The 22,352-nt window shown below is 42.9% G+C and overlaps 1 protein-coding gene across 3 annotated transcripts in view; it reads right to left on the bottom strand.

Annotated features, from left to right (window-relative positions):
* Positions 1-22,352, bottom strand: part of ZFYVE28 (zinc finger FYVE-type containing 28) — a 629,789-nt gene that overhangs the window by 203,609 nt on the left and 403,828 nt on the right. For all 3 annotated transcript variants that reach the window (XM_029592250.1, XM_029592232.1, XM_029592241.1), the window contains exon 6: positions 21,524-21,613. In XM_029592250.1, the coding sequence (XP_029448110.1) occupies positions 21,524-21,613 (90 nt within the window). The remainder of the gene's footprint in view (positions 1-21,523; positions 21,614-22,352) is intronic.

Here is a 22,352-nt window from a genome sequence, read left to right as displayed (position 1 = left end):
TATATGTGAATGAGAGCCTGAGCATGAATGTAAGTTTACCATTGGGAACCTGTATGTGTAAGTTTGTGATTGAAAACCTGTTTGTGTGAAAGAGTATGTGTGTATGATTGAGATCCTTTGTGTGAGAGAGAGATCATATGTATGTGTGATTAAGAGCCTGTGTGTATAAGTAAGAGAGAGATCATGTGTGTCTGTGTGTGATTGAGAGCTGGTTTAGGTGATGGAGCATGTGAGTATGTGATTGAGAGCCTGTGTTTAAATGAGAGAGAGAGACCATGTGTGTCTGTGTGTGATTGAGAGCTGATTTAGGTGAGGGAGCATGTGAGTATGTGATTGAGAGCCTGTGTGTAAATGAGAGAAAGAGAGGACATGTTTGTAAGCATGTGAATGAGAGTCTGTGTGTGAGAGAAAAAGACAGCATGTATTTATGTGATTGAAAGCCTGTGTGTGTGTGTGTAAGCGTGAAAAGATAGACAGCATGTGTGTAAATGTGTAATTAAGAGCCTATATAAGTGAGAGAGAAAAAACATGTGTATATGTGAGTACTGAGAGCATGTGTGTATAGGTGTGTCATTGAGAGCCAGTATGAGAGAGAGCGCTGGTATGTGACAGAGAGGAGAAAGTTCCAAGCAAACCACCCGTCCTCCTGCTAATTCAGAACAATCTCAGGACACCTGGATATCAAACGTTCCCAGGTATGCAGAGCAAAAATATTTTTGTATCCTTATTATTTTTCATTACTGGGTCTTTGTGTCTGCTATTTTGAAATATTTTGTTGGTATCTGGAAATGTTTTATATGAGTTTTTAATTACTGGATATTCCACTCATCAGCTGTTTCGAAATATGTTCTTTTTGTTAGTACAGTTTTACTGCTGATGATTTTATATTTCTTGATTTGTTTTATAAGGATGGGTGATGTTTCTTTTTTCCTTTGTTACACTGCATACAGAGACTCTGGCTTGTTGCAGTTTCCAATTCAGTTTTTTCTGCATGCTTCTTGTTATGCGTTTTGGTCTCTTTATTCTAAGTTAGGTGAGGGACAGCACGTGATTCAGGTGAGGTTTTCTGCTGGCGTGTAGTTTCTGTGTAGGACTCTATAGCAGCCTGTCTTGGTCCGTTTTCCTAATAGGAGATGTATTGGTGTCTTAAGGCCTGGTGTAATATTTTCAGAGACTTATTGTACTTTAAAGTGTGATCTTACATAAAATGCACACATTTACTTGTATTTAGTTTTAAACATATTGTATGGCTCTCATGGAATTACATTTTAAAATATGTGGCGTTTATGGCTCTCTCAGCCAAAAAGGTTCCTGACCCTTGAACTAGGGTAAGCACAGAGGCTGCCTAAAGGTAACACTGCAAATAGAGCAGAGGAACAGGAACAGGCCTCAGAAGAATCCTTGGTAACCTCGCTGGATACTGCACAGAAACTCCAGTCTCTGTTTCAGTCATCCTCAAACTTACCTCTGACTAACCACAAAAGTCAGGATGGCTGTGTAAATAGTGGTGGATATGATTGCTTCAATCCAGGACACCTCTTCGCGCTTAGAGGAGACAGAGCACAAAGTGGAAGAACTAGAGGACTCCCTGAAAAGTACCTGGCAACAATTGTTCGCTCTAGACAAACGAGTTCTGGAGGTTATGGAAAAACCTGATTTGGAGAACCAGAGCAAAGGTTGGAATCTGCAATTTGTCGGGTTCCTAGAGAAGAGGGTTCAAAACACTACCACTTTTTCACCCAGTGGCTCCTGGAAATGGTAGGCCTATCCAAGAAGGACAACAACATTAAAATTGAGCATGCACATTGGGGCCGATGCAACATAAATCGCGGAAAGCGGGCGCTAAAAAGTCAGTGCCCGCTTTCTTAATGCGTGCATGGCACCCGCAAGGGGGGCACTATGCAATATTCAAATTAGGGGGTCGTGCTAGCAAGGAGGCGCTAGGGTCCCTTGCACGACCTTAGCGCCTCCTTGCTAACGCAACCCCGCTGTGGCTGCCGGTTATGAATACCGACGCCTGTAAACTCAACATCTGGTTTCATTACTGGCAAACGGTGAGTTTACTGGCGTCAGTCTTCATGACTCTGTAGTCTGCCGAATTTTTTTTATTATTTATTTATTTGTTATTTTTTACTTTAAAAAAAGTACAGAAAAGCAATTTTTTCTGCTTTTCTGTACTTCTTTTACCCACGCTCAGCTATTAACGCCTGCTCCAGGCAAGCGTTAATAGCTGAACGATAAATGTGTTATCGAAGTGCGGGTTATACAGTGCTCTCGGCTGAGCGCACTGTATTGCATCAGCCCCACTGGGTGACTGCATCTCCACTGGGACCTGGTGATAGGCCCAGATTGGTAATTATGCAGCTCCATAATTACCCCGATAAGGTCAAGAAACTACAAATTTTACAGCCCAGCTGAAAGGAGAGGCAGTACATAAACTGTGTTTTTTCTTCCATGATTTCTCTGCTGTGTTGCAAAAAAAAAAAAAAAAAGGGACAGAATTTGCACTGATTAAAAGCACTTTGTGGAGTGGAGGAGTAGCCTAGTGGTTAGAGCAGTGGGCTATGAACCAGGAGACCAGGGTTCGAGTCCCACTATCACTCCTCCTGGATTACATTCAGGTACAAACTTAGATTGTAAGCCCTCTGGGATAGGGAAATACCTATAGTACCTGAATGTAATCCACTTTGAAGTGCTGAAAAAAGTGGAAAAAGTGGAATATAAATCTAAAAAAACCCTAAAAATATAGGTTTAAATACATCTTGTTATACCCAGCAAGAGTGAAGATCATAGATCAAAAATGAGCTAGGGTATTTGCCTCACCTGAAGAAGCCCGGAAATATGCTAAGTGGCTTTGTAACAAATCGCTATCAGGGCAAGTGAAACAGGACAGACAGTGACTGATGGAGTTTTGTGTGTGAGTCTTGAGGGAAACAGATGCACTGGCTGATTAGTGCTTGGGGGGGCTAGAGAGCAGTAGGACTTTGAGCTGCGGGCTGAAGCAGCTGGTTGAGTGGCATTAAGGAATTTGTTTTGCCTTATTTTTATTATGTTGCAGGTTATTTTGGTGCCTTTGGGGATGGAGGAGGTGGATGGGTTAGGGGGTTGCTTCTTTTTTGCCTTTATGCTGGTGGGCCTGACAGTGGAGGACCCATGTATGCACTTTGTTCTGTGCCGCTGCATCCTGTTGCTGCCTGTGTTGGACAGAGTGTCGGGAAATGCTATGCTAGTGGCATAAATCACATGACTTCAGGAATGGCAACCAAAATCATTGCTGTTGCTTTTCATTTGCACAGAGGTCTCCTGTTTGAAGATGGTGCTGGAGCAGTGATAGAGCACTATGAGAAGGCAAACTGGAGACTCTTGATCAATATGGTGCAACCCTCACTGATCCAGATGCACTGAGTTATAAGGGCCTTGATGCAGATGCATTTCTCTTTCTTCCTTGTTTTTCTATTGCTTAATTTGTATGACTTAGATGGGAGTCAGGATTTTTTTTTGGGGGGGGGGAGGAAGAGGGAGATGAGAGAGGGGGTGGGAGAGGATAGGAGTGTTTGGTTTGGGGAGAGCTAGTTGTAGGCAACACAGCTCAGGTCCTGAAAGGGCAGCATGCTCTGGGGGTGGGACTAGGCCCTATGCTAGGGTGTGGGGGGGGGACTTACAATCAAGGGTTTGATAACCTAAGGGAATCTGGACTGGGTTATTCCATGAACCTTGGGGGGGGGGGCAGGGGAGATATAGTTGGGGTTGCTTTGAAGCCTGGGGGTTAATATTAAAAACTGGCAAACTTTATTATATATGTTTTTCTCAGATGCAACATTACACTTTTTATGTTTACTGTTTAGTTGAGTGATGGCACAATAGATATTTGCATTTATTTATGATGATGGATAACAAAGGTGACTTGTGTCTCCTAGAATGTATGAGGTAGCTCTATCCCTATCAAAGATAATTCTTACTTTTTTGAAAAAAACAATCAGTGCAGGTGTTTATGCTGCAGGAGAGGCAGTTGACAGATCTGGAGCATGACAAGCTATGTAGAGACTGGATGGGGCAGGTCTTTTATGCATTCTTTAATTCTAAGAGTAGGGGAAGGTTGTATTCTTATTCACAGAAATGTACCCTTTGCGATTCATAAAGTAAGGATTCAGAAGGCCTATATGTTCTGCTGGAGGGTTCTCTGTATGGCAGAGCTTCCCAGCCGGGGTCACAAGTGCCTCAAAGGATAGTCCTCTCCAGACATCACCAACAGCAGAAGTAGTGGAAATCATCATGGGATCTTTGAGACAGCATGCACTCTCGGGTCCTGCAATGGTCCTGCCCTCGCTTGAGCTTCCATGTTAACAGGAAGCCATGTGTAATGAGGGACTGGGGCCACCGCAAGGCCTGTGAGCTATTACTGGCTCACAGATCTGTGCTGACTTTCATTACTAAAGCTGCTGCCAGTTGCAGTTCAACATCAGGCATTGGACCAGCTATTGGGGAAGAGTAGGCAGAGTGTGCACAGGTCTGTGCAGGTTGTCACTTCTCTATCCTCTCCTATCACTGAACTTACCTAAGAGAAAAATAAGAACATAAGAACATGCCATACTGGGTCAGACCAAGGGTCCATCAAGCCCAGCATCCTGTTTCCAACAGTGGCCAATCCAGGCCATAAGAACCTGGCAAGTACCCAAAAACTAAGTCTATTCCATGTTACCGCTGCCCCTGTCATCAGCCTGCCCTCTCTTCTCATTAGCTGTCATCCACTTATTGCCTGAGGCCCAAAGGAAAATGTTGCTGCTGATCCTAGTCAAGGGGGTGTTTGGATGGGGGCTATTTGAAGGGAGGGATCAGAATCAGGAAGGGTTTGAGGGTTGGATCAGGGGGAGAGGGATTGGCTGTGGAAGGTGAGAGGGGGGATGCAAGACAGGAGCTAGGGGTGATGGTATCTACTGGAGAGGTATGTGAGAAAAAAGAGAGAGGAAGGGTTTAAGATCCAAGATTACCTCTTTGGGCTTTTCTTTTGTTTTATCCCTATAAGTGTATTGTAAGGGATTGTTTTGTCTTTTTTTCTTCCTGAACACTTAGTCCTTTTTAGAATTCAGAGATGCTCCAAAATCTGCTGGCTCATTGAAGGAGGAATGTATTGATCCATTACAGAAGGTGCTGTATTTCCCATTAAGCTCATTTCTTCTCTCATTTCCTTTACACTCCCTCATATTATGGCCTCCTTCTCTTGTGAAATGTTTTCTTTGTGGAGACAATGAATATGACATTAATTGTTTCATTTTGGAAGTGATATTTCTCTTTTCACTTTATTGAAATGAACATTCTTTATTTTTTCTATATGCAATGCTTTTGCTTTATATATAATTGAAATTTAATAAATATAAGTTTAAAAAAAAAAAAGGATATTAAAGATTTTTTCGATATTCATGCTGCAGAAACCTATAGCCCCAGTCACATTGTGGGAGACGCTAAAAGTGATGTTGAAAGGTAAAGTTCTAGGATTTATTAGTCATTAAAAAAACAGTCAGACTGGCTAGAGAGGCCTCCCTCGGAAGAGATATTCAGAGACTGGAAAATATACACAAAGGTAATGGCTCCTGGAGGATTTGGAAACAACTAGTAGTAAATAGAAGGGACTTAGAGGTGCTCAAAATTGATCAGATTGAGAAATTATTGCATTATACATGCCAAAAATTCTATGAATATGGTAATAAAGCAGGGCAATTATTAGCTAGCCTCCTGAAAAGGAAGATTAAAAGCACCCTGATCACAGATATATGCATGGGTAATGGGCAGGTTTCAAACAATATCAGAGACATTATTAATGCTTTTAAGAATTATTTTGAGACATTATATGCAGGGACAGAGGATGGCAATGGGGATGCCATTGAAGTTTATTTTATTTATTTTTTTTTTTTAAGAAAAAGCTAATCTACCTAAAGTGACATCTTTGGAAGAGGTCCAAAGAACAACGACCAAAATGATGTGAGGTCAGCATGGGAAGACTTATAAGGAGAAGCTGAAGGATCTGAATATGTTTACCCTACAAGAGAGGAGGTGCAGGGGAGATATGATACAGACCTTCAGATACAATCAAATCTTTTCTGCTGGATAGAACTAGGGGGTCATGAAATGAAACTCCAGGGAGGACGACTCAGAACCATTAGGAAATATTTCTTTATGGAGAGGGCGGTCAATGCCTAGAATGCCCTTCCAGAGGAGGTGGTGAAGACAGAAACCGTGAAAGAATTCAAAGGGTCATGGGATAAACACTGTGGATCCCTAAAGGCCAAAGGATGAAAACGAAGAAAAGAGTGCATGGGGATAACTTGCTGGTGCAGTGGTCACGACCCGTAACCAACAAGCCATGATACTTGTAACTCCATCACTGCTTTCTGCTTCAATGGCAGGGAGAAAAGGGGAATTGGATTTAGACTGCAACCAACAAGGGCCCTGACTTTTACAGTCTGGGGAACAAATAAGCATGGGGGGTAACCTGCACAGCGTGGCAGAAACTACTATACGTTTGCTGGGTAGACTGGATGGACAATTTGGTCCTATTCTGCCATCATTTCTGTTTCTATGAACTTAATGAAAAACTGAGAGCGCCTATCTCCTTAACAGAAATGTCTAAAGCAGTCAAATTGTTGCCTGATGGCAAAAATCTGGGTGCTGATGAGTTTCATTCAGATTTCTATAAGCAATTTTTTAATGGAATTGGCACTGCCTTTGCCTCATGCTTTTGAACACATAAAAGTGCATTCAAATATCACTCATAGGTTGACTGAAACCACTATTGTACTAGTACATAAAAAGGGTAGAGACTATTTAGATTGAGGGCCCATACAGCCTACATCCCTTTTAAAGGCAGACATTAAAATTCTAGTTAAAATAAGAACATAAGAACTTGCCATGCTGGGTCAGACCAAGGGTCCATCAAGCCCACCATCCTGTTTCCAACAGAGGCCAAACCAGGCCACAAGAACCTGGCAAGTACCCAAACATCAAGAAGATCCCATGCTACTGATGCAATTAATAGCAGTGGCTATTTCCTAAGTAAACTTGATTAATAGCAGTCAATGGACTTCTCCTTCAAGAACTTATCCAAACCTTTTTTCAACCCAACTACATTAACAGCACTAACCACATTATCTAAGAACATAAGAACATAAGAAAATACCATACTGGGTCAGACCAAGGGTCCATCAAGCCCAGCATCCTGTTTCCAACAGTGGCCAATCCAGGCCATAAGAACCTGGCAAGTACCCAAAAACTAAGTCTATTCCATGTAACCATTGCTAATGGCAGTGGCTATTCTCTAAGTGAACTTAATAGCAGGTAATGGACTTCTCCTCCAAGAACTTATCCAATCCTTTTTTAAACACAGCTATACTAACTGCACGAACCACATTCTCTGGCAACAAATTCCAGAGTTTAATTGTGCGTTGAGTAAAAAAGAACTTTCTCCGATTAGTTTTAAATGTGCCCCATGCTAACTTCATGGAGTGTCCCCTAGTCTTTCTACTATCCGAAAGAGTAAATAACCGATTCACATCTACCCGTTCTAGACCTCTCATGATTTTAAACACCTCTATCATATCCCCCCTCAGTCGTCTCTTCTCCAAGCTGAAAAGTCCTAACCTCTTTAGTCTTTCCTCATAGGGGAGTTGTTCCATTCCCCTTAACATTTTGGTAGCCCTTCTCTGTACCTTCTCCATCGCAATTATATCTTTTTTGAGATGCGGCGACCAGAATTGTACACAGTATTCAAGGTGCGGTCTCACCATGGAGCGAAACAGAGGCATTATGACATTTTCCGTTTTATTCATCATTCCTTTTCTAATAATTCCCAACATTCTGTTTGCTTTTTTGACTGCCGCAGCACACTGAACTGACGATTTCAATGTGTTATCCACTATGACACCTAGATCTCTTTCTTGGGTTGTAGCACCTAATATGGAACCCAACATCGTGTAATTATAGCATGGGTTATTTTTCCCTATATGCATCACCTTGCACTTATCCACATTAAATTTCATCTGCCATTTGGATGCCCAATTTTCCAGTCTCACAAGGTCTTCCTGCAATTTATCACAATCTGCTTGTGATTTAACTACTCTGAACAATTTTGTGTCATCTGCAAATTTGATTATCTCACTTGTCGTATTTCTTTCCAGATCATTTATAAATATATTGAACAGTAAGGGTCCCAATACAGATCCCTGAGGCACTCCACTGTCCACTCCCTTCCACTGAGAAAATTGCCCATTTAATCCTACTCTCTGTTTCCTGTCTTTGAGCCAGTTTGCAATCCACGAAAGGACATCGCCACCTATCCCATGACTTTTTACTTTTCCTAGAAGCCTCTCATGAGGAACTTTGTCAAACGCCTTCTGAAAATCCAAGTATACTATATCTACCGGTTCACCTTTATCCACATGTTTATTAACTCCTTCAAAAAAGTGAAGCAGATTTGTGAGGCAAGACTTGCCCTGGGTAAAGCCATGCTGACTTTGTTCCATTAAACCATGTCTTTCTATATGTTCTGTGATTTGATGTTTAGAAACCTTTCCACTATTTTTCCTGGCACTGAAGTCAGGCTGACCGGTCTGTAGTTTCCCGGATCGCCCCTGGAGCCCTTTTTAAATATTGGGGTTACATTTGCTATCCTCCAGTCTTCAGGTACAATGGATGATTTTAATGATAAGTTACAAATTTTTACTAATAGGTCTGAAATTTCATTTTTTAGTTCCTTCAGAACTCTGGGGTGTATACCATCCGGTCCAGGTGATTTACTACTCTTCAGTTTGTCAATCAGGCCTACCACATCTTCTAGGTTCACCGTGATTTGATTCAGTCCATCTGAATCATTACCCATGAAAACCTTCTCCATTACGGGTACCTCCCCAACATCCTCTTCAGTAAACACCAAAGCAAAGAAATCATTTAATCTTTCCGCGATGGCCTTATCTTCTCTAAGTGCCCCTTTAACCCCTCGATCATCTAACGGTCCAACTGACTCCCTCACAGGCTTTCTGCTTCGGATATATTTTAAAAAGTTTTTACTGTGAGTTTTTGCCTCTACAGCCAACTTCTTTTCAAATTCTCTCTTAGCCTGTCTTATCAATGTCTTACATTTAACTTGCCAATGTTTATGCTTTATCCTATTTTCTTCTGTTGGATCCTTCTTCCAATTTTTGAATGAAGATCTTTTGGCTAAAATAGCTTCTTTCACCTCCCCTTTTAACCATGCCGGTAATCGTTTTGCCTTCTTTCCACCTTTCTTAATGTGTAGAATACATCTGGACTGTGCTTCTAGAATGGTATTTTTTAACAATGACCACGCCTCTTGGACATTTTTTACTTTTGTAGCTGCTCCTTTCAGTTTTTTTCTAACAATTTTTCTCATTTTATCAAAGTTTCCCTTTTGAAAGTTTAGCACGAGAGCCTTGGATTTGCACACTGTTCCTTTTCCAGTCATTAAATCAAATTTGATCATATTATGATCACTATTGCCAAGCGGCCCCACCACTGTTACCTCTCTCACCAAGTCCTGTGCTCCACTGAGAATTAGATCTAAAATTGCTCCCTCTCTCATCGGTTCCTGAACCAATTGCTCCATAAAGCTATCATTTATTCCATCCAGGAACGTTATCTCTTTAGCGTGACCCGATGATACATTTACCCAGTCTATATTGGGGTAATTGAAGTCTCCCATTATTACTGCACTACCAATTTGGTTAGCTTCCCTAATTTCTCTTAGCATTTCACTGTCCATCTCACTATCTTGACCAGGTGGACGGTAGTATACCCCTATCACTGTAGTCTTCCCTGATACACAAGGGATTTCTACCCATAAAGATTCAATTTTGTATTTAGTCTCATGCAGGATGTTTATCCTGTTGGACTCTATGCCATCCCGGACATAAAGCGCCACACCTCCTCCCGACTGCTCCTCTCTGTCATTGCGATATAATTTGTACCCCGGTATAGCACTGTCCCATTGGTTATCCTCTTTCCACCATGTCTCTGAGATGCCAATTAAGTCTATGTCATCATTTACTGCTATACATTCTAATTCTCCCATCTTACTTCTTAGACTTCTGGCATTAGCATACAAACATTTCAAAGTTTGTTTTTTGTTTGTATTTTTATTCTGCTTTTTAATTGATAGGGATAAGTTAGAATTTTTTAGCTCAGGTGAGTTTTTAGTTACAGGCACTTGGACTACTTTTCTAATTATTGGAACCTCACTGTCGGGATGCCCTAATTCTAATGCATCATTAGTATCCTTTGAAGATACCTCTCTCCGAACCATGTGCTGCTGAGCGACTGTCGGCTTTCCCCTTTGTTCTAGTTTAAAAGCTGCTCTATCTCCTTTTTAAAGGTTAGCGCCAGCAGTCTGGTTCCACCCTGGTTAAGGTGGAGCCCATCCCTTCGGAAGAGACTCCCCCTTCCCCAAAAGGTTCCCCAGTTCCTAACAAAACTGAATCCCTCTTCCTTGCACCATGGTCTCATCCACGCATTGAGACTCCGGAGCTCTGCCTGCCTCTGGGGACCTGCGCGTGGAACAGGGAGCATTTCAGAGAATGCTACCCTGGAGGTTCTGGATTTAATCTTTCTACCTAAGAGCCTAAATTTGGCTTCCAGAACCTCCCTCCCACATTTTCCTATGTCGTTGGTGCCCACGTGTACCACGACAGCCGGCTCCTCCCCAGCACTGTCTAAAATCCTATCTAGGTGATGCGTGAGGTCCGCCACCTTCGCACCAGGTAGGCATGTTACCAGGCGATCCTCACGCCCACCCGCCACCCAGCTATCTACATTCCTAATAATCGAATCACCAACTATGACGGCCGACCTAACCCTTCCCTCCTGGGCAGTAGGCCTTGGGGAGATATCCTCAGTGTGAAAGGACAATGCATCACCTAGAGAGCAGGTCCTTGCTACAGGATCCTTTCCTGCTACACCTGCTTGGTGCTCTCCCATTATGAGACCTTCTTCCTCCAAGGCAGCACCAGGGCTGCCAGTCTGAAGTTGGGACTGGACTACTATGTCCCTGAAGGTCTCATCTATATACCTCTCTGTCTCCCTCAGCTCCTCCAGGTCTGCCACTCTAGCCTCCAGAGATCGGACTCGTTCTCTGAGAGCCAGGAGCTCTTTGCATCGCATGCACATGTACAACTTCTCACCGGTGGGTAAAAAATCATACATGTGACACTCGATGCAAAAGACTGGGAAGCCCCCCTCTTGCTGCTGGACTGCTGCCTTCATCTCAATTTTGATCAGTTCCTAGTTAAGTTTTAGGTTGCTATGGGAGTAGGAATGTGTCTAAGTTCCTTTAAATGTATTAGTGAATTCACTATATGTCTGGTAGTGGCCTACTGGGGTCTGATCGAATTCTCAATAAAGTTTTTGTTGATGGGTTGTTTTTTTTTTTGTGCAAGTGGCACCTGCCTATACATTAAGGGATGAGCTTGGGGGGTGGGGGGTGGGTGGGCGAGGGGTGGGAGGGTTGGGAATTACAAACAGTCTAACTTCAGTTAGTCAGCCTGAGTGACTCACAGCTCCCTTGATTAACAAATGTTGTTCCCTATTCAAACCTAATCACACTACCTCAACACCTTTCCAAGGTGAGTAACTGAGCTGAACTATTCAACTTTTTTACTTTGGTATATACTGCTCCTAGCTTATTTCTAGCTTCTGGCTACTTTTTTGTGGGTTTGTTTTTTGTTTTTCAATACAATGCACTCAGTTATTATTAAATAAAACACTTAGCTCTTTAAAAGTCTGGAGGACACTTTAATAGTCAGGCAGACTTTTAAAAAATAAACACACTACCTACTGCTATCTTTTTGACTATTTAAAAATGCAAACAGTCTAACTTGTTTATTCACTGCCTGACTATTAAAGGCACAAACACACAAACACACTATATAATATTCCCAATTAGTTAACTTTGCCCCAATACTTTTAAAAAAGTCAATGTCAATGTCCCAAGCAAAAACTTACTGATTCCTTTCAGCCACCAGCAAGGTGATCCTCTCCTCTCAGTGGCAACAAATTTCAGTGCTTAATTGTGCGTTGAGTGAAAAATAATTTTCTCCGATTAGTCTTAAATGTGATACTTGCTAACTTCATGGAATGCCCCCTAGTCCTTCTATTATCTGAAAGTGTAAATAACCGATTCACATCTACTCGTTCAATACCTCTCATATTACCTATCATATTCTCCCTCAGCCGTCTCTTCTCCAAGCTGAACAGCCCTAACACCTCTTCAGCCTTTCCTCATGGGGGAGCTGTTCCATCCCCTTCATCATTTTGGTTGCCCTTCTCTGTACCTTCTCCATCGCAACTATATCTTTTTTGAGATGCGGCGACCAGAACTGTACACAGTATTCAAGTTGCGGTCTTCACCATGGAGCAATACAGAGGCATTATGACATTTTCCATTTTATTAACCATTCCCTTCCTAATAATTCTTAACATTCTGTTTGGTTTTTTTTTGACTGCTGCAGCACACTGAACCAACGATTTCAAAGTATTATCCACTATGATGCCTAGATCTTTTTCCTGGGTGGTAGCTCCTAATATGGAACCTAACATCGTGTAACTACAGCAAGGGTTATTTTTCCCTATATGCAACACCTTGCACTTGTCCACATTAAATTTCATCTGCCATTTGGATGCCCAATCTTCCAATCTCGCAAGGTCCTCCTGTAATTTATCACAATCCGCTTGTGATTTAACTACTCTGAATAATTTTGTATCATCTGCAAATTTGATAACCTTACTTGTTGTAGTCCATTCTAGATCATTTATAAATATATATTGAAAGCACCGGTCCAAGTACAGATCCCTGAGGCACTCCACTGTTTACGCTTTTCCACTGAGAAAATAGACCATTTAATCCTACTCTCTGTTTCCTGTCTTTTAACCAGTTTGCAATCCACGAAAGGACGTCGCCTCCTATTCCATGACTTTTTAGTTTTCTTAGAAGCCTCTCATGAGGGACTTTGTCAAACGCCTTCTGAAAATCCAAATACACTAAATCTACAGGTTCACCTTTATCCACATGTTTATTAACCCCTTCAAAAAAATGAAGCAGAGTTGAGTAAATCCATGTTGACTATGTTCCATTAAATCATGTCTTTCTATACGCTCTACAATTCTGATCCTTAGAATAGTTGCCACTATTTTTACCAGTACTGAAGTCAGGCTCACTGGTCTAACTTAGATTAGAAGGTATACTATTCCTACTGGTCAAAGAGGACCAAACAGAATTTATGAAAGGCCAGCTTTCCTCAACAAAAATGAGAAGGGCCTTCCATATTCTTTTATTGGCACGTAGCTCTAAGACTCAAGGACTACTTGGTGTCTCGATGCTGAAAAGGCCTTTGACAGATTAAATTGGGCCCCTCTCTCTTTACTGCATTGCAATCCTTTAATTTTGGTGTGGACTTTTTTAGATGGATTGGTATGTTATACTTGCAACCTACAGCTAGAGTCCTAACTAATGGGTCTCTCTCAGGTACTTTCTCAATTAAATAAGGCACTAAGCAGGGGTGTCCCTTGTCTCCCTTGCTACTTGATCTCTCTACTGAGGCTTTGGCTCAAATCATACATAGGGAGGTGAATTTTAGTGGATTTCTGGTCAATGGCTGTTCCCACAAGATCTCCCTAAATGCTGTGTTAATTTACATGACAGATTCAGACATCTGCTCCCCAGCTGTTACAGATTTTACAGAATTACAGGGAAGTGTCTTGTTATAAAATAATTATCAGAAATCTGAGTTATTTTTGATAGGGTGTGCACAGACCTGTTCGCTTCCGAAGTGTTTATCTCACTTCCAGGTGGCAGATAAAGGGTTTAAATATTTGGGGATTTTTATACCTAAACATTGGTCTGATATTTATAAAAAGCAGATTTGCTTACCTGTAACAGGTGTTATCCCAGGACATCAGGATGTAGTTCTCACATATGGGTGACGTCATTGGACGGAGCCCTAACACGGAAAACTTTCTGTCACAGTTTCTAGAAACTTTTGACTGGCACACTGAGCCATTATCCCTTGAGCCACAGGGGTCTCCCTTCAATCTCGTTTGTAGCAATAAGTGCGAGCGAAAAACAAAATAAAATGTTTCGGACCCAACTCCGCGGGGTGGCGGGTGGGTTTCGTGAGGACTACATCCTGCTATCCTGGGATAACACCTGTTACAGGTAAGTAACTCTGCTTTATCCCAGGACAAGCAAGATGATAGTTCTCACATATGGGTGATTAGCAAGCTACAGCATGACTCATATTTGTTTTGGACCAACAGCGTACAACTTGTGCAACAGGCACAACAACTGGTCTGCTGTTGGGGAAAAATGAAGCAGTCTGAAATCACAGCAGGTTGAATGTGGAAGGAGTTGGGACTATACTGGAAATAAGTTCTTTAAGACAGATTGTCCGAAGGCTGAATCTTGTCATCCCTCGTTGTCCAAGCAGTAAGATTGGGATGGGGCAACCTGCCCTGGTCCTGAGTTATGAGAGTGGGTGCTGAGCCCAGGCGAATTGGTTCTCTGATCGAGAGGTCGAGAAGTATGGAAAACCATACTTGTCAAGGCCAATAAGGGGCTATGAGTATCATTAACCCCTTGTCCTGTTGTAGCTTCATTAGAGTTTTTGTTATGAGTGGTATCAAGAGGATATGCATATAAGAGGCCTGAGTTCCAGGGACGAGCAAAGGTGTCCATGGCTAACTGGTTTCTCTGCTTGTGTAGGGAGCAGAATTTGTCCACTTTGTGATTCAGTTCGGATGCAAAGAGGTCTATTGTTGGTTGATCCCAATGTTGAAAGATTCTGGTCGTTACCGCCGGATCCAGGGACCATTCATGGGGATGGAATTGACGACTGAGGCGATCTGCAACTACGTTGTGTATGCCTGCTAGATAAGTGGCCCAGAGAAACATGGAATGTGTCAGGGCCCGGTCCGGTCCCAAAACTGCGCGGCTGCTTGGCAAAGGAGATAAGAGCCAGTGCCTCCCTGTTTGTTCAGGTACCACATGGTAACTGTGTTGTCTGTTTGTATGAGAACAGTCTTGTGTGAAAGGCAGTCCTTGAACGCATATAGAGCATAATGTATAGCTCAAAGTTCCAGGAAGTTGATTTGAAATGTTGCTTCGAGTTTTGTCCAAGTACCTTGAGTCTGAAGATTGTTCATATGTGCTCCCCAACCTAAGGTGGATGCATCTGTAGTTAAGGTTACTTGTGGAACTGGTTGCTGGAACGGTAGGGCCTGTTAGCAAATTGTTCATGTTCGTCCACCAGAGAAGAGATGAATGTAACTGGTGGGTTATTTGAATTGGAGACGACAGTTGTTGAAAAGCTTGGAGTCACTGTGATCTCAACGTTCATTGCGTTATTCTCATGGCTAATCTGGCCATAGGGGTGACGTGGACCATGGAAGCCATGTGTCCCAGCATTGTTAGGAACTGATGGGCTGAAGCTGTTTTCTTTGCACGCAGAGATCTCGCTAGTCCAGAGAGTGTGTCTGCGTGGTCTTCTAGCAGATGTAATAGTTACTAAGAAGAGAACTTCCCATGTAAGAAATTTAACATTGCAGGAATCTATGGGCTCAAAGGGAGAACACATGAGCCTTGCTAGTACTACATTAAGGTCCCATTCTGTGACTGGTGGCTGTAAAGGGGGTTTAAGTTCAATTAAACTTCTCATAAACCTACTGATAAGGGGTTGCGCTGATATTGGGGCATCCCCTGCTCCTTTGTGGTAAGCTGAGACAGCACTCAAGTGTACCCTTACCGACGAAGTGTGGAGACTAGAGTCTAAAAGGTGCCAGAGATAGTCTAATAAAGATGATGTGGGGCAGGAAAAGGGATCAATATTTTTGTGCGTGCACCACGTGGTGAATATTTTCCACTTACAACAATAGGATTTTCGCGTGGAAGGCTTTTGTGAAGCTACAAGCACTTGAGAGACATTAGTTGAAAAATTGAGTGGTTGCAGGATCAAGCTTTCAACATCCAGGCTGTGAGGGATAGGGTCTGAAGGTCTTTGATACGGTGGTGTTCAACTCTGCCCCTATAAACTGCAGAAGGCGAGATGGTATGAGGTGGGATTTTTGGTAGTTGATATGAAATCCCAATGAGTGAAGCAGATTGATTGTGAGCTTGAGAGAGTTGAGAGCTCCTTGTTTTCATTGGTTCATGATGAGCCAGTCGTCCAGATAAGGAAAAATGTGTATGATTTTCTTGCGTAAATGGGCTGCAGCTACTGCTAGGCACTTTGTAAATACCCGGGGTGCTAAGGCAAGTCCAAAGGGCAGAACCCAGTATTGAAAGTGTTGATGACCCACTAGGAAATGCAGGTACTTGCGATGAGGTGGGAATATTGGAATGTGAGCAAAAGCGTCTTGAAGATCCAGAGAATAGAGCCAATCTCCTGTTTGAAGAAGGGGAAGCATGGTGCCTAAAGACACCATCCTGAATTTTTCTTTTCGTAGAAATTTGTTGAGATTTCGGAGGTCTAAGACGGGGCGAAGGCCTCCTGTTTTCTTTGGAATGAGAAAATAGCGGGAGCAGAATCCTCTGCCCTGCTGAGGTCAGGGAACAGGTTCCACAGCCCTGGCTCTCAGGAGGGTGAATAATTCTGTTTCTAGAAGAGTGGTATGATCTTTATGTACCCAGAGGGAATTTGGTGGGGAATCTCTGAATACCATGAGAGAATCCAGATGGTAACCTTGGGTTATAATGGGTAGTTTTTCAAAACCCAGATGCTTGGCCTGTCTGTGGGGGAGGCTGAGGTCTGGATGTTTTTGGATGCCTGGGATGACCTCTTTGGGATGGCCTTGTTGTTCTCCCATGAGGAGCTGGTGGATAATACCTGCATGGTCGATAGAATGGCTTTCTTGTGTCTTTCCTAGATTGGCGTCTTGCCGAAGATGGAGTTTCTGCAGTGATTATGGATAGTTGGCACAGAGTTTCATTATGATCTTTAAGCTGCGCAACTGCATCTTGCACTTTTTCACCAGTGCAAGGAAGGTCAGCTAATTTTTCTTGGACCTCCGGCCTGAGATCGGAAGTCTTCAACCATGCCCATCTTCTGGCACTAATGCCAGTCGTTGCCATTCTGGAGGATGTCTCGAATGGGTCGTAGGCAGAACGTACCCCATGCTTCCCAGCCTCAAGACCTTTATGTATGATGGTACTGAGGGTGTCCTGATGTTGTGGAAGATTTTCTGATAGTTCTTGAATCTGCTTCTACAAATTTCTCTGGTATTGCATCATTTATAATTGGTATAAGGCAATTCTTGATAAGAGCATGGAATCTTGGAACATTTTTTGTCCTAAATTGTCCTGAAAACTTTGCTCTTTGCCAGGAGGTGTAGATGAATGTGGACGGATTCTCTTTGATCTTTTTTGTGCTGACTCTACCACAACTGATTGATGTGGGAACTGAGGTTTTTGGAAACCAGGTAATATGCTGCACCAAGTATGTAGCATCAGTTCGTCTGTTTACTGGTGGAATAGAGCAGGGATGTTCCCAAAGTCGATGTTGGAGGTAAACTAGGTCTTCGTGTACTGGTATAGCCACTATCTCTTTGGGGGAATCCACAAATTGGAGGACCTCCAAAGTCCTGTGTCAGGTGTCTTCTTCTGTTAATATTTGAAAAGGAATTGTGTCTGACACTTCCTTTAAAATTTTGAGAAGGAGAGGTCCTCAGGTGATTACTTTCTCCTTTCTTCTGGTGGAGATGGGTCTGCTAAGATATCTTCTGTAGAAGAATCAGTATCTACATCTTCCCAGGTATCTGACAAGGTGTATGGTCGAGGACTGAAAGGAGGGATGAAGAATGGCATCGAAGGATGTAAAGTCATCGATGGATCCTTCGATGGTTTTGGCTGATACTTTGGTGGCATTGATGGTAATGGATGTGGAATCGATGGAAGAGTCAGATGGCTCAGTCCCGAGAGTCCTGACGGTCCCGGCATTGGCGACTGTGAGTCAGAGTCCGTGCCTTCTTCATCCGAAGATCCCGGAATCGGGATCTGTTTCGGATGCTTGGTCGGTGCCTTCAGCTTCGATGGCGCAGGATACATCGGTAGGGCACCGATAAATGTATTGATTCTGGTGAGCAGTGGTGTGAGAATCGATGGCATCGGTGGCGGTGTGGGAACCAGCACCAGTGGATGTAGTTCTCAAAGGGCATCGATGACTGCCTGGCGGATAAATCCATCCAGTTCCTCCCATATAGCTGATGAAGACAGAGCAGCTATAGGGGATGGCAGAGTAGGCGGAACTGGCACTTCCACGGGTCCCTCTGGTGGCACAGTTCCCGGCTCCGATATCGGTGGGGATCGCCTTGGACTTTGTGATGTCGAGTGCGTAGATGGCTCCTCTAACCTAGTCCTCTTCAGGGGCGGCTCGATGGCCATCAAAACCGCTCCGGAAACTGAGCCGGCACCGGGTGTAGAATCCCGTCGATGCCAGTGTCGATGTTTTTCTCGGTGCTCGGTTCTCTTTTTCTCTAGCACAGAGATAGATCTAGTCGACAACTTTGATGCAGTCTAAGATGGGTGGTCACCACTACCTTCAAGTATCCAGTGGGTCTTTATTACCACTTTTTTAGATACTCCCGCCGGTGAAGACTGCGTTGATGTCAAAAGAAGTAACTGTATTTTGAACAAGCTTTCCATTTTTTCCCAGACGGGCCTGTCTGCCTTTGGCTGTCATTTCAGCGCATTGAGGACAAGAAGAAGCATTATGTCCTGTGCCCAGGCATAGAACGCACTCGTCATGGGGGTCGGTGATCGACATATTACGAGGGCAATTTGGGCACTTGTTAAACCTGGTTGCCATGATGACAAAAAGTTAAGGACGAACAGCCGTTGATGGCCTTTGGGCACCGAGGGACAGTGAGAATAGTATCAACCGCAATAAATGTTTAACTCACCGATCGAAGAAATGGAATTAAAGTGGGAGATTTTTTTTTAGGAAATTTTAATACTTTTTCCGTGAGGAAAATTGTGTGAAGAATCACACAGGGCTCCTAATGGCGAGGCTAACTGCAGTGCAGAAAAAAGAGACTGAAGGGAGACTCCTGTGGCTCGAGGGATAATGTCATGCTGGGCATGCTCAGTGGGCTCAGTGTGCTGGTCAAAAGTTTCTAGAAACTTTGACAAAGTTTTCCATGATAGGGCTCCGTCCAGTGATGTCACCCATATGTGAGGACTATCATCCTGCTTGTCCTGGGATAACAAATTATACCCTGATATGCAAAAAGATATTAGAAGATATACAGAGATGGTTTTCACTTTCTTAGGATTCTCAAGATGAATATTTTGTCCAAGAAGATGTACCTATTTCAGCATCTACCGATAAACCTACCTATGAAATTTTTTGCAAATTTAAATGGTCCTTTTTCTAGGTTTGTTTGGCAAGGGAGATCCCCCAGGCTGAAACTCAGTACCTTATGGTATACAAAGCAGAGAGGAGATTTTGCACTCCCTAATTTACTTGAGTACTACTTGGCCTTCCGACTGGTATGCCTGCCGGTATGGCTTGATAGGAGATATAACCAGCCACAGCTGTCATTGGAGGAGGAAGTCACAGAAGGGACAGACTTTCCTTTTTCTCCTGTTCTTACCACGCTCTTCGCTGAAAGTGTGACAGCTGTTGAGTTCCAACCTGATTGTTGCACATACAGTTAAAATGTGGCACATACTGTATAAGTACCTGCACATTCTCTTAGTGATGCACACGCTTCTTGCTGTATTAAAAGATAATCCTAGTATCTCAATTGCCACATTTCACATTCAACTTTATGACTAGAGGCAAATGGCATTAAAATTTTTAGACCAACTAAGGGATGAACATAGTTGGCTCTCTTTTGATGTTTTGCAAAAAGAGTTTGACCTGGAGGAAGAATCAAGGGAAATATATGAAAGGATACAGTTTCAAATGTCCAGAATTGAAAAGGTAGCCCGAGTATAGAGGAGACCCACATGAGTAGAGTGGATACTGATTGAGTTCAAAGTGGGCTGTAAAATCATTTCTCCTCTGATGTGCTATCATATTGCCCTATGAAGATAAGTAACCCTTTGCTGCCCCAATAGATAAATGGAATATGGATCTGGGGTTAAGATTATCGGAGAGGGACGGGGGAACCTTTTGGAAGCAAGTCCACAGAATCTCAAATTTGTAGTAGATGAGTTTTACTCTTGCACAAATTAGTCAGAAGAACCAATAGGTACCCCCATATACTAGGTAGCATTTTCCCCACAGATGTCTGGATTACGTTGAAGGGGCTGTGGGGAGGCTGGGACGTATATTCATGTTTGTTGGACTTGTGTACCTCTGACAGAGTTTTGGGCAAGTGTTGAGGCGATATTCACTAAAATCCGGGTAAGTCATCTGTGTCTCTGTCCTGTACTATTCCTACTGGGGCTATGGATGGATGTATCATTGAATAGATACCAATGTACATTGTGCAAACACCTTATGCATGAGGCACAATTTACAGTTGCAACCTACTGGAAATCAATTCCTCGCTGACCCAGTGGCATAAACAATACCGTACATGACACTGCAGACCTAGAAAAGCTGATATTTGCGCTTAATAAGAAAAATACCATGGGGCAGATTTTCAAAGGGGTACACACGTAGGATATGCACGTAACCCCCGAAAAGCTGCCCCTTCCACCCCGTGCATGCGCCGAGCCTATGTTGCATAGGCTCGGCGGTGCACACAAGCCCCGGGACGCGCGAAAGTCCCGAGGCTTACCTGGGGGGGGTGCTTCGGGGGGGGGGCGTGTTGCGGCCGGCGCGTCATCTGGGTGCATTCTGGGGGCGGGGCCGCGGGCATGGTTCCGGCCCGGGGGCGTTTTGGGGGTGTGGCCGAGGCCTCCGAAACTGCTCCCAGGCCAGGGAATCGCATGCCAGCAGCTGGCTGGGGCAGGCGTAAATTTTATAATAAAGGTGGGGGGGGTTTAGATACGGCTGGGGCGTGGGTTAGGTAGGGGAAGGGAGGGGGAGGCGGAAGGAAAGTTCCCTCTAAGGCCGCTCCGATGGAGGCAGGCTGCGTGGTTTGGCACGCGCAGGCTGCCGATTTTGTGCAGCTTTGTACGCACCAACCCCGGATTTTAAAAGATACGCCTGGCTACGCACATATCTATTAAAATCCGGCATACTCTTGTTTGCGCCGGGTGCGCGAACAAAAGTACGCATACGCGTACTTTTTTAAAATCTGCCCCTATGTATGTTAGAGGGTGGGATTCATATTGACATTACAAGGAATCATAAGAACTTTCCACTTGAATAATGGAATGGTAAAGTGGTGTTCAGGTGGAGAGATCTTTGTACTTATATTATATGTAATTGTTCACTGTTGGGTGTTGACCTAGCTTATGCCTATTCTATAAATAAAGTGTTAAAAAAATAAAAGAACCAAACCAAAAATGGACTCATTTATCATTGCCCATTTATTTCTAATGAATGCATCTCTCTAATATCCATCATAAACTACTTACCACACAATGGCTAATCTTGGAATTGTAAACATTAATGCTGGTTCATAGTCATCAATCATGTCTTGTGTGAGGTATCCAAATGTTAAGGCTCTATGTAGAAGAAAAAGCACAGTATTTGTAAACAAATTCTCACAGAAATCACCAATTACTGTTATTAATGCAAATTGATGTGATTAATGTATATAATGAATTTTAATTTTGATTTTATAGTTACGTTTCCTGATAACAATGTTCTTGACAAATTTCGACAATGCTCTTGTAATCAAATACCGTGGGGTTTATTTATCCCCTGATGTTCTGGTCTTCAGGAAGTGAACAGCAGCAGAATAGAGGGTTTTCCCAAATGCCTATTTTTTATTATTTTTTTTTTTTAAATAGGACCTTCGGTTGCTATTTGTTTATTTCCAAACAAATTATTTGATGGGTACAAATAAGATGCTTTTGGATTAAGCAGGAGCTAGCCGAGCCCACCTATATTCTCCATTAATAGGTTCTACTCTACTCCTGCTCATAAAGGGTTATTCAACTGCCTAGATTAGCAGCTTTCATTCGCTACCTTGAAACTTGTATACCAAGTATATTTATTCTAGTTCCCAGCATAAATCCAGCTGGCCTCCCTTTTGCTCACCTAGCTTCTCTTTATTTCCTATGGAAGGAAAACTATATCATTTTTTCCCCCATAAAAGAATCATTGGAGCCAGTCCATGCCACACTGTTTCCTTTCACTACAATTTAAATTGAAATGAAATTTCCAAAACAAAAGCTTAGAAAAAAATTGCTAAATGTCCCATTTCGTATAGCTTCTTGCTGCTTTTGAAGAGAGATTACT

Source organism: Rhinatrema bivittatum, chromosome 1 (genome assembly GCF_901001135.1).
Source record: "Rhinatrema bivittatum chromosome 1, aRhiBiv1.1, whole genome shotgun sequence".
Taxonomy (NCBI): Eukaryota; Metazoa; Chordata; class Amphibia; order Gymnophiona; family Rhinatrematidae; genus Rhinatrema; species Rhinatrema bivittatum.
The sequence above is the reverse complement of the archived record's forward strand: the minus strand, read 5'-3'. Positions and strand labels throughout refer to the sequence as shown.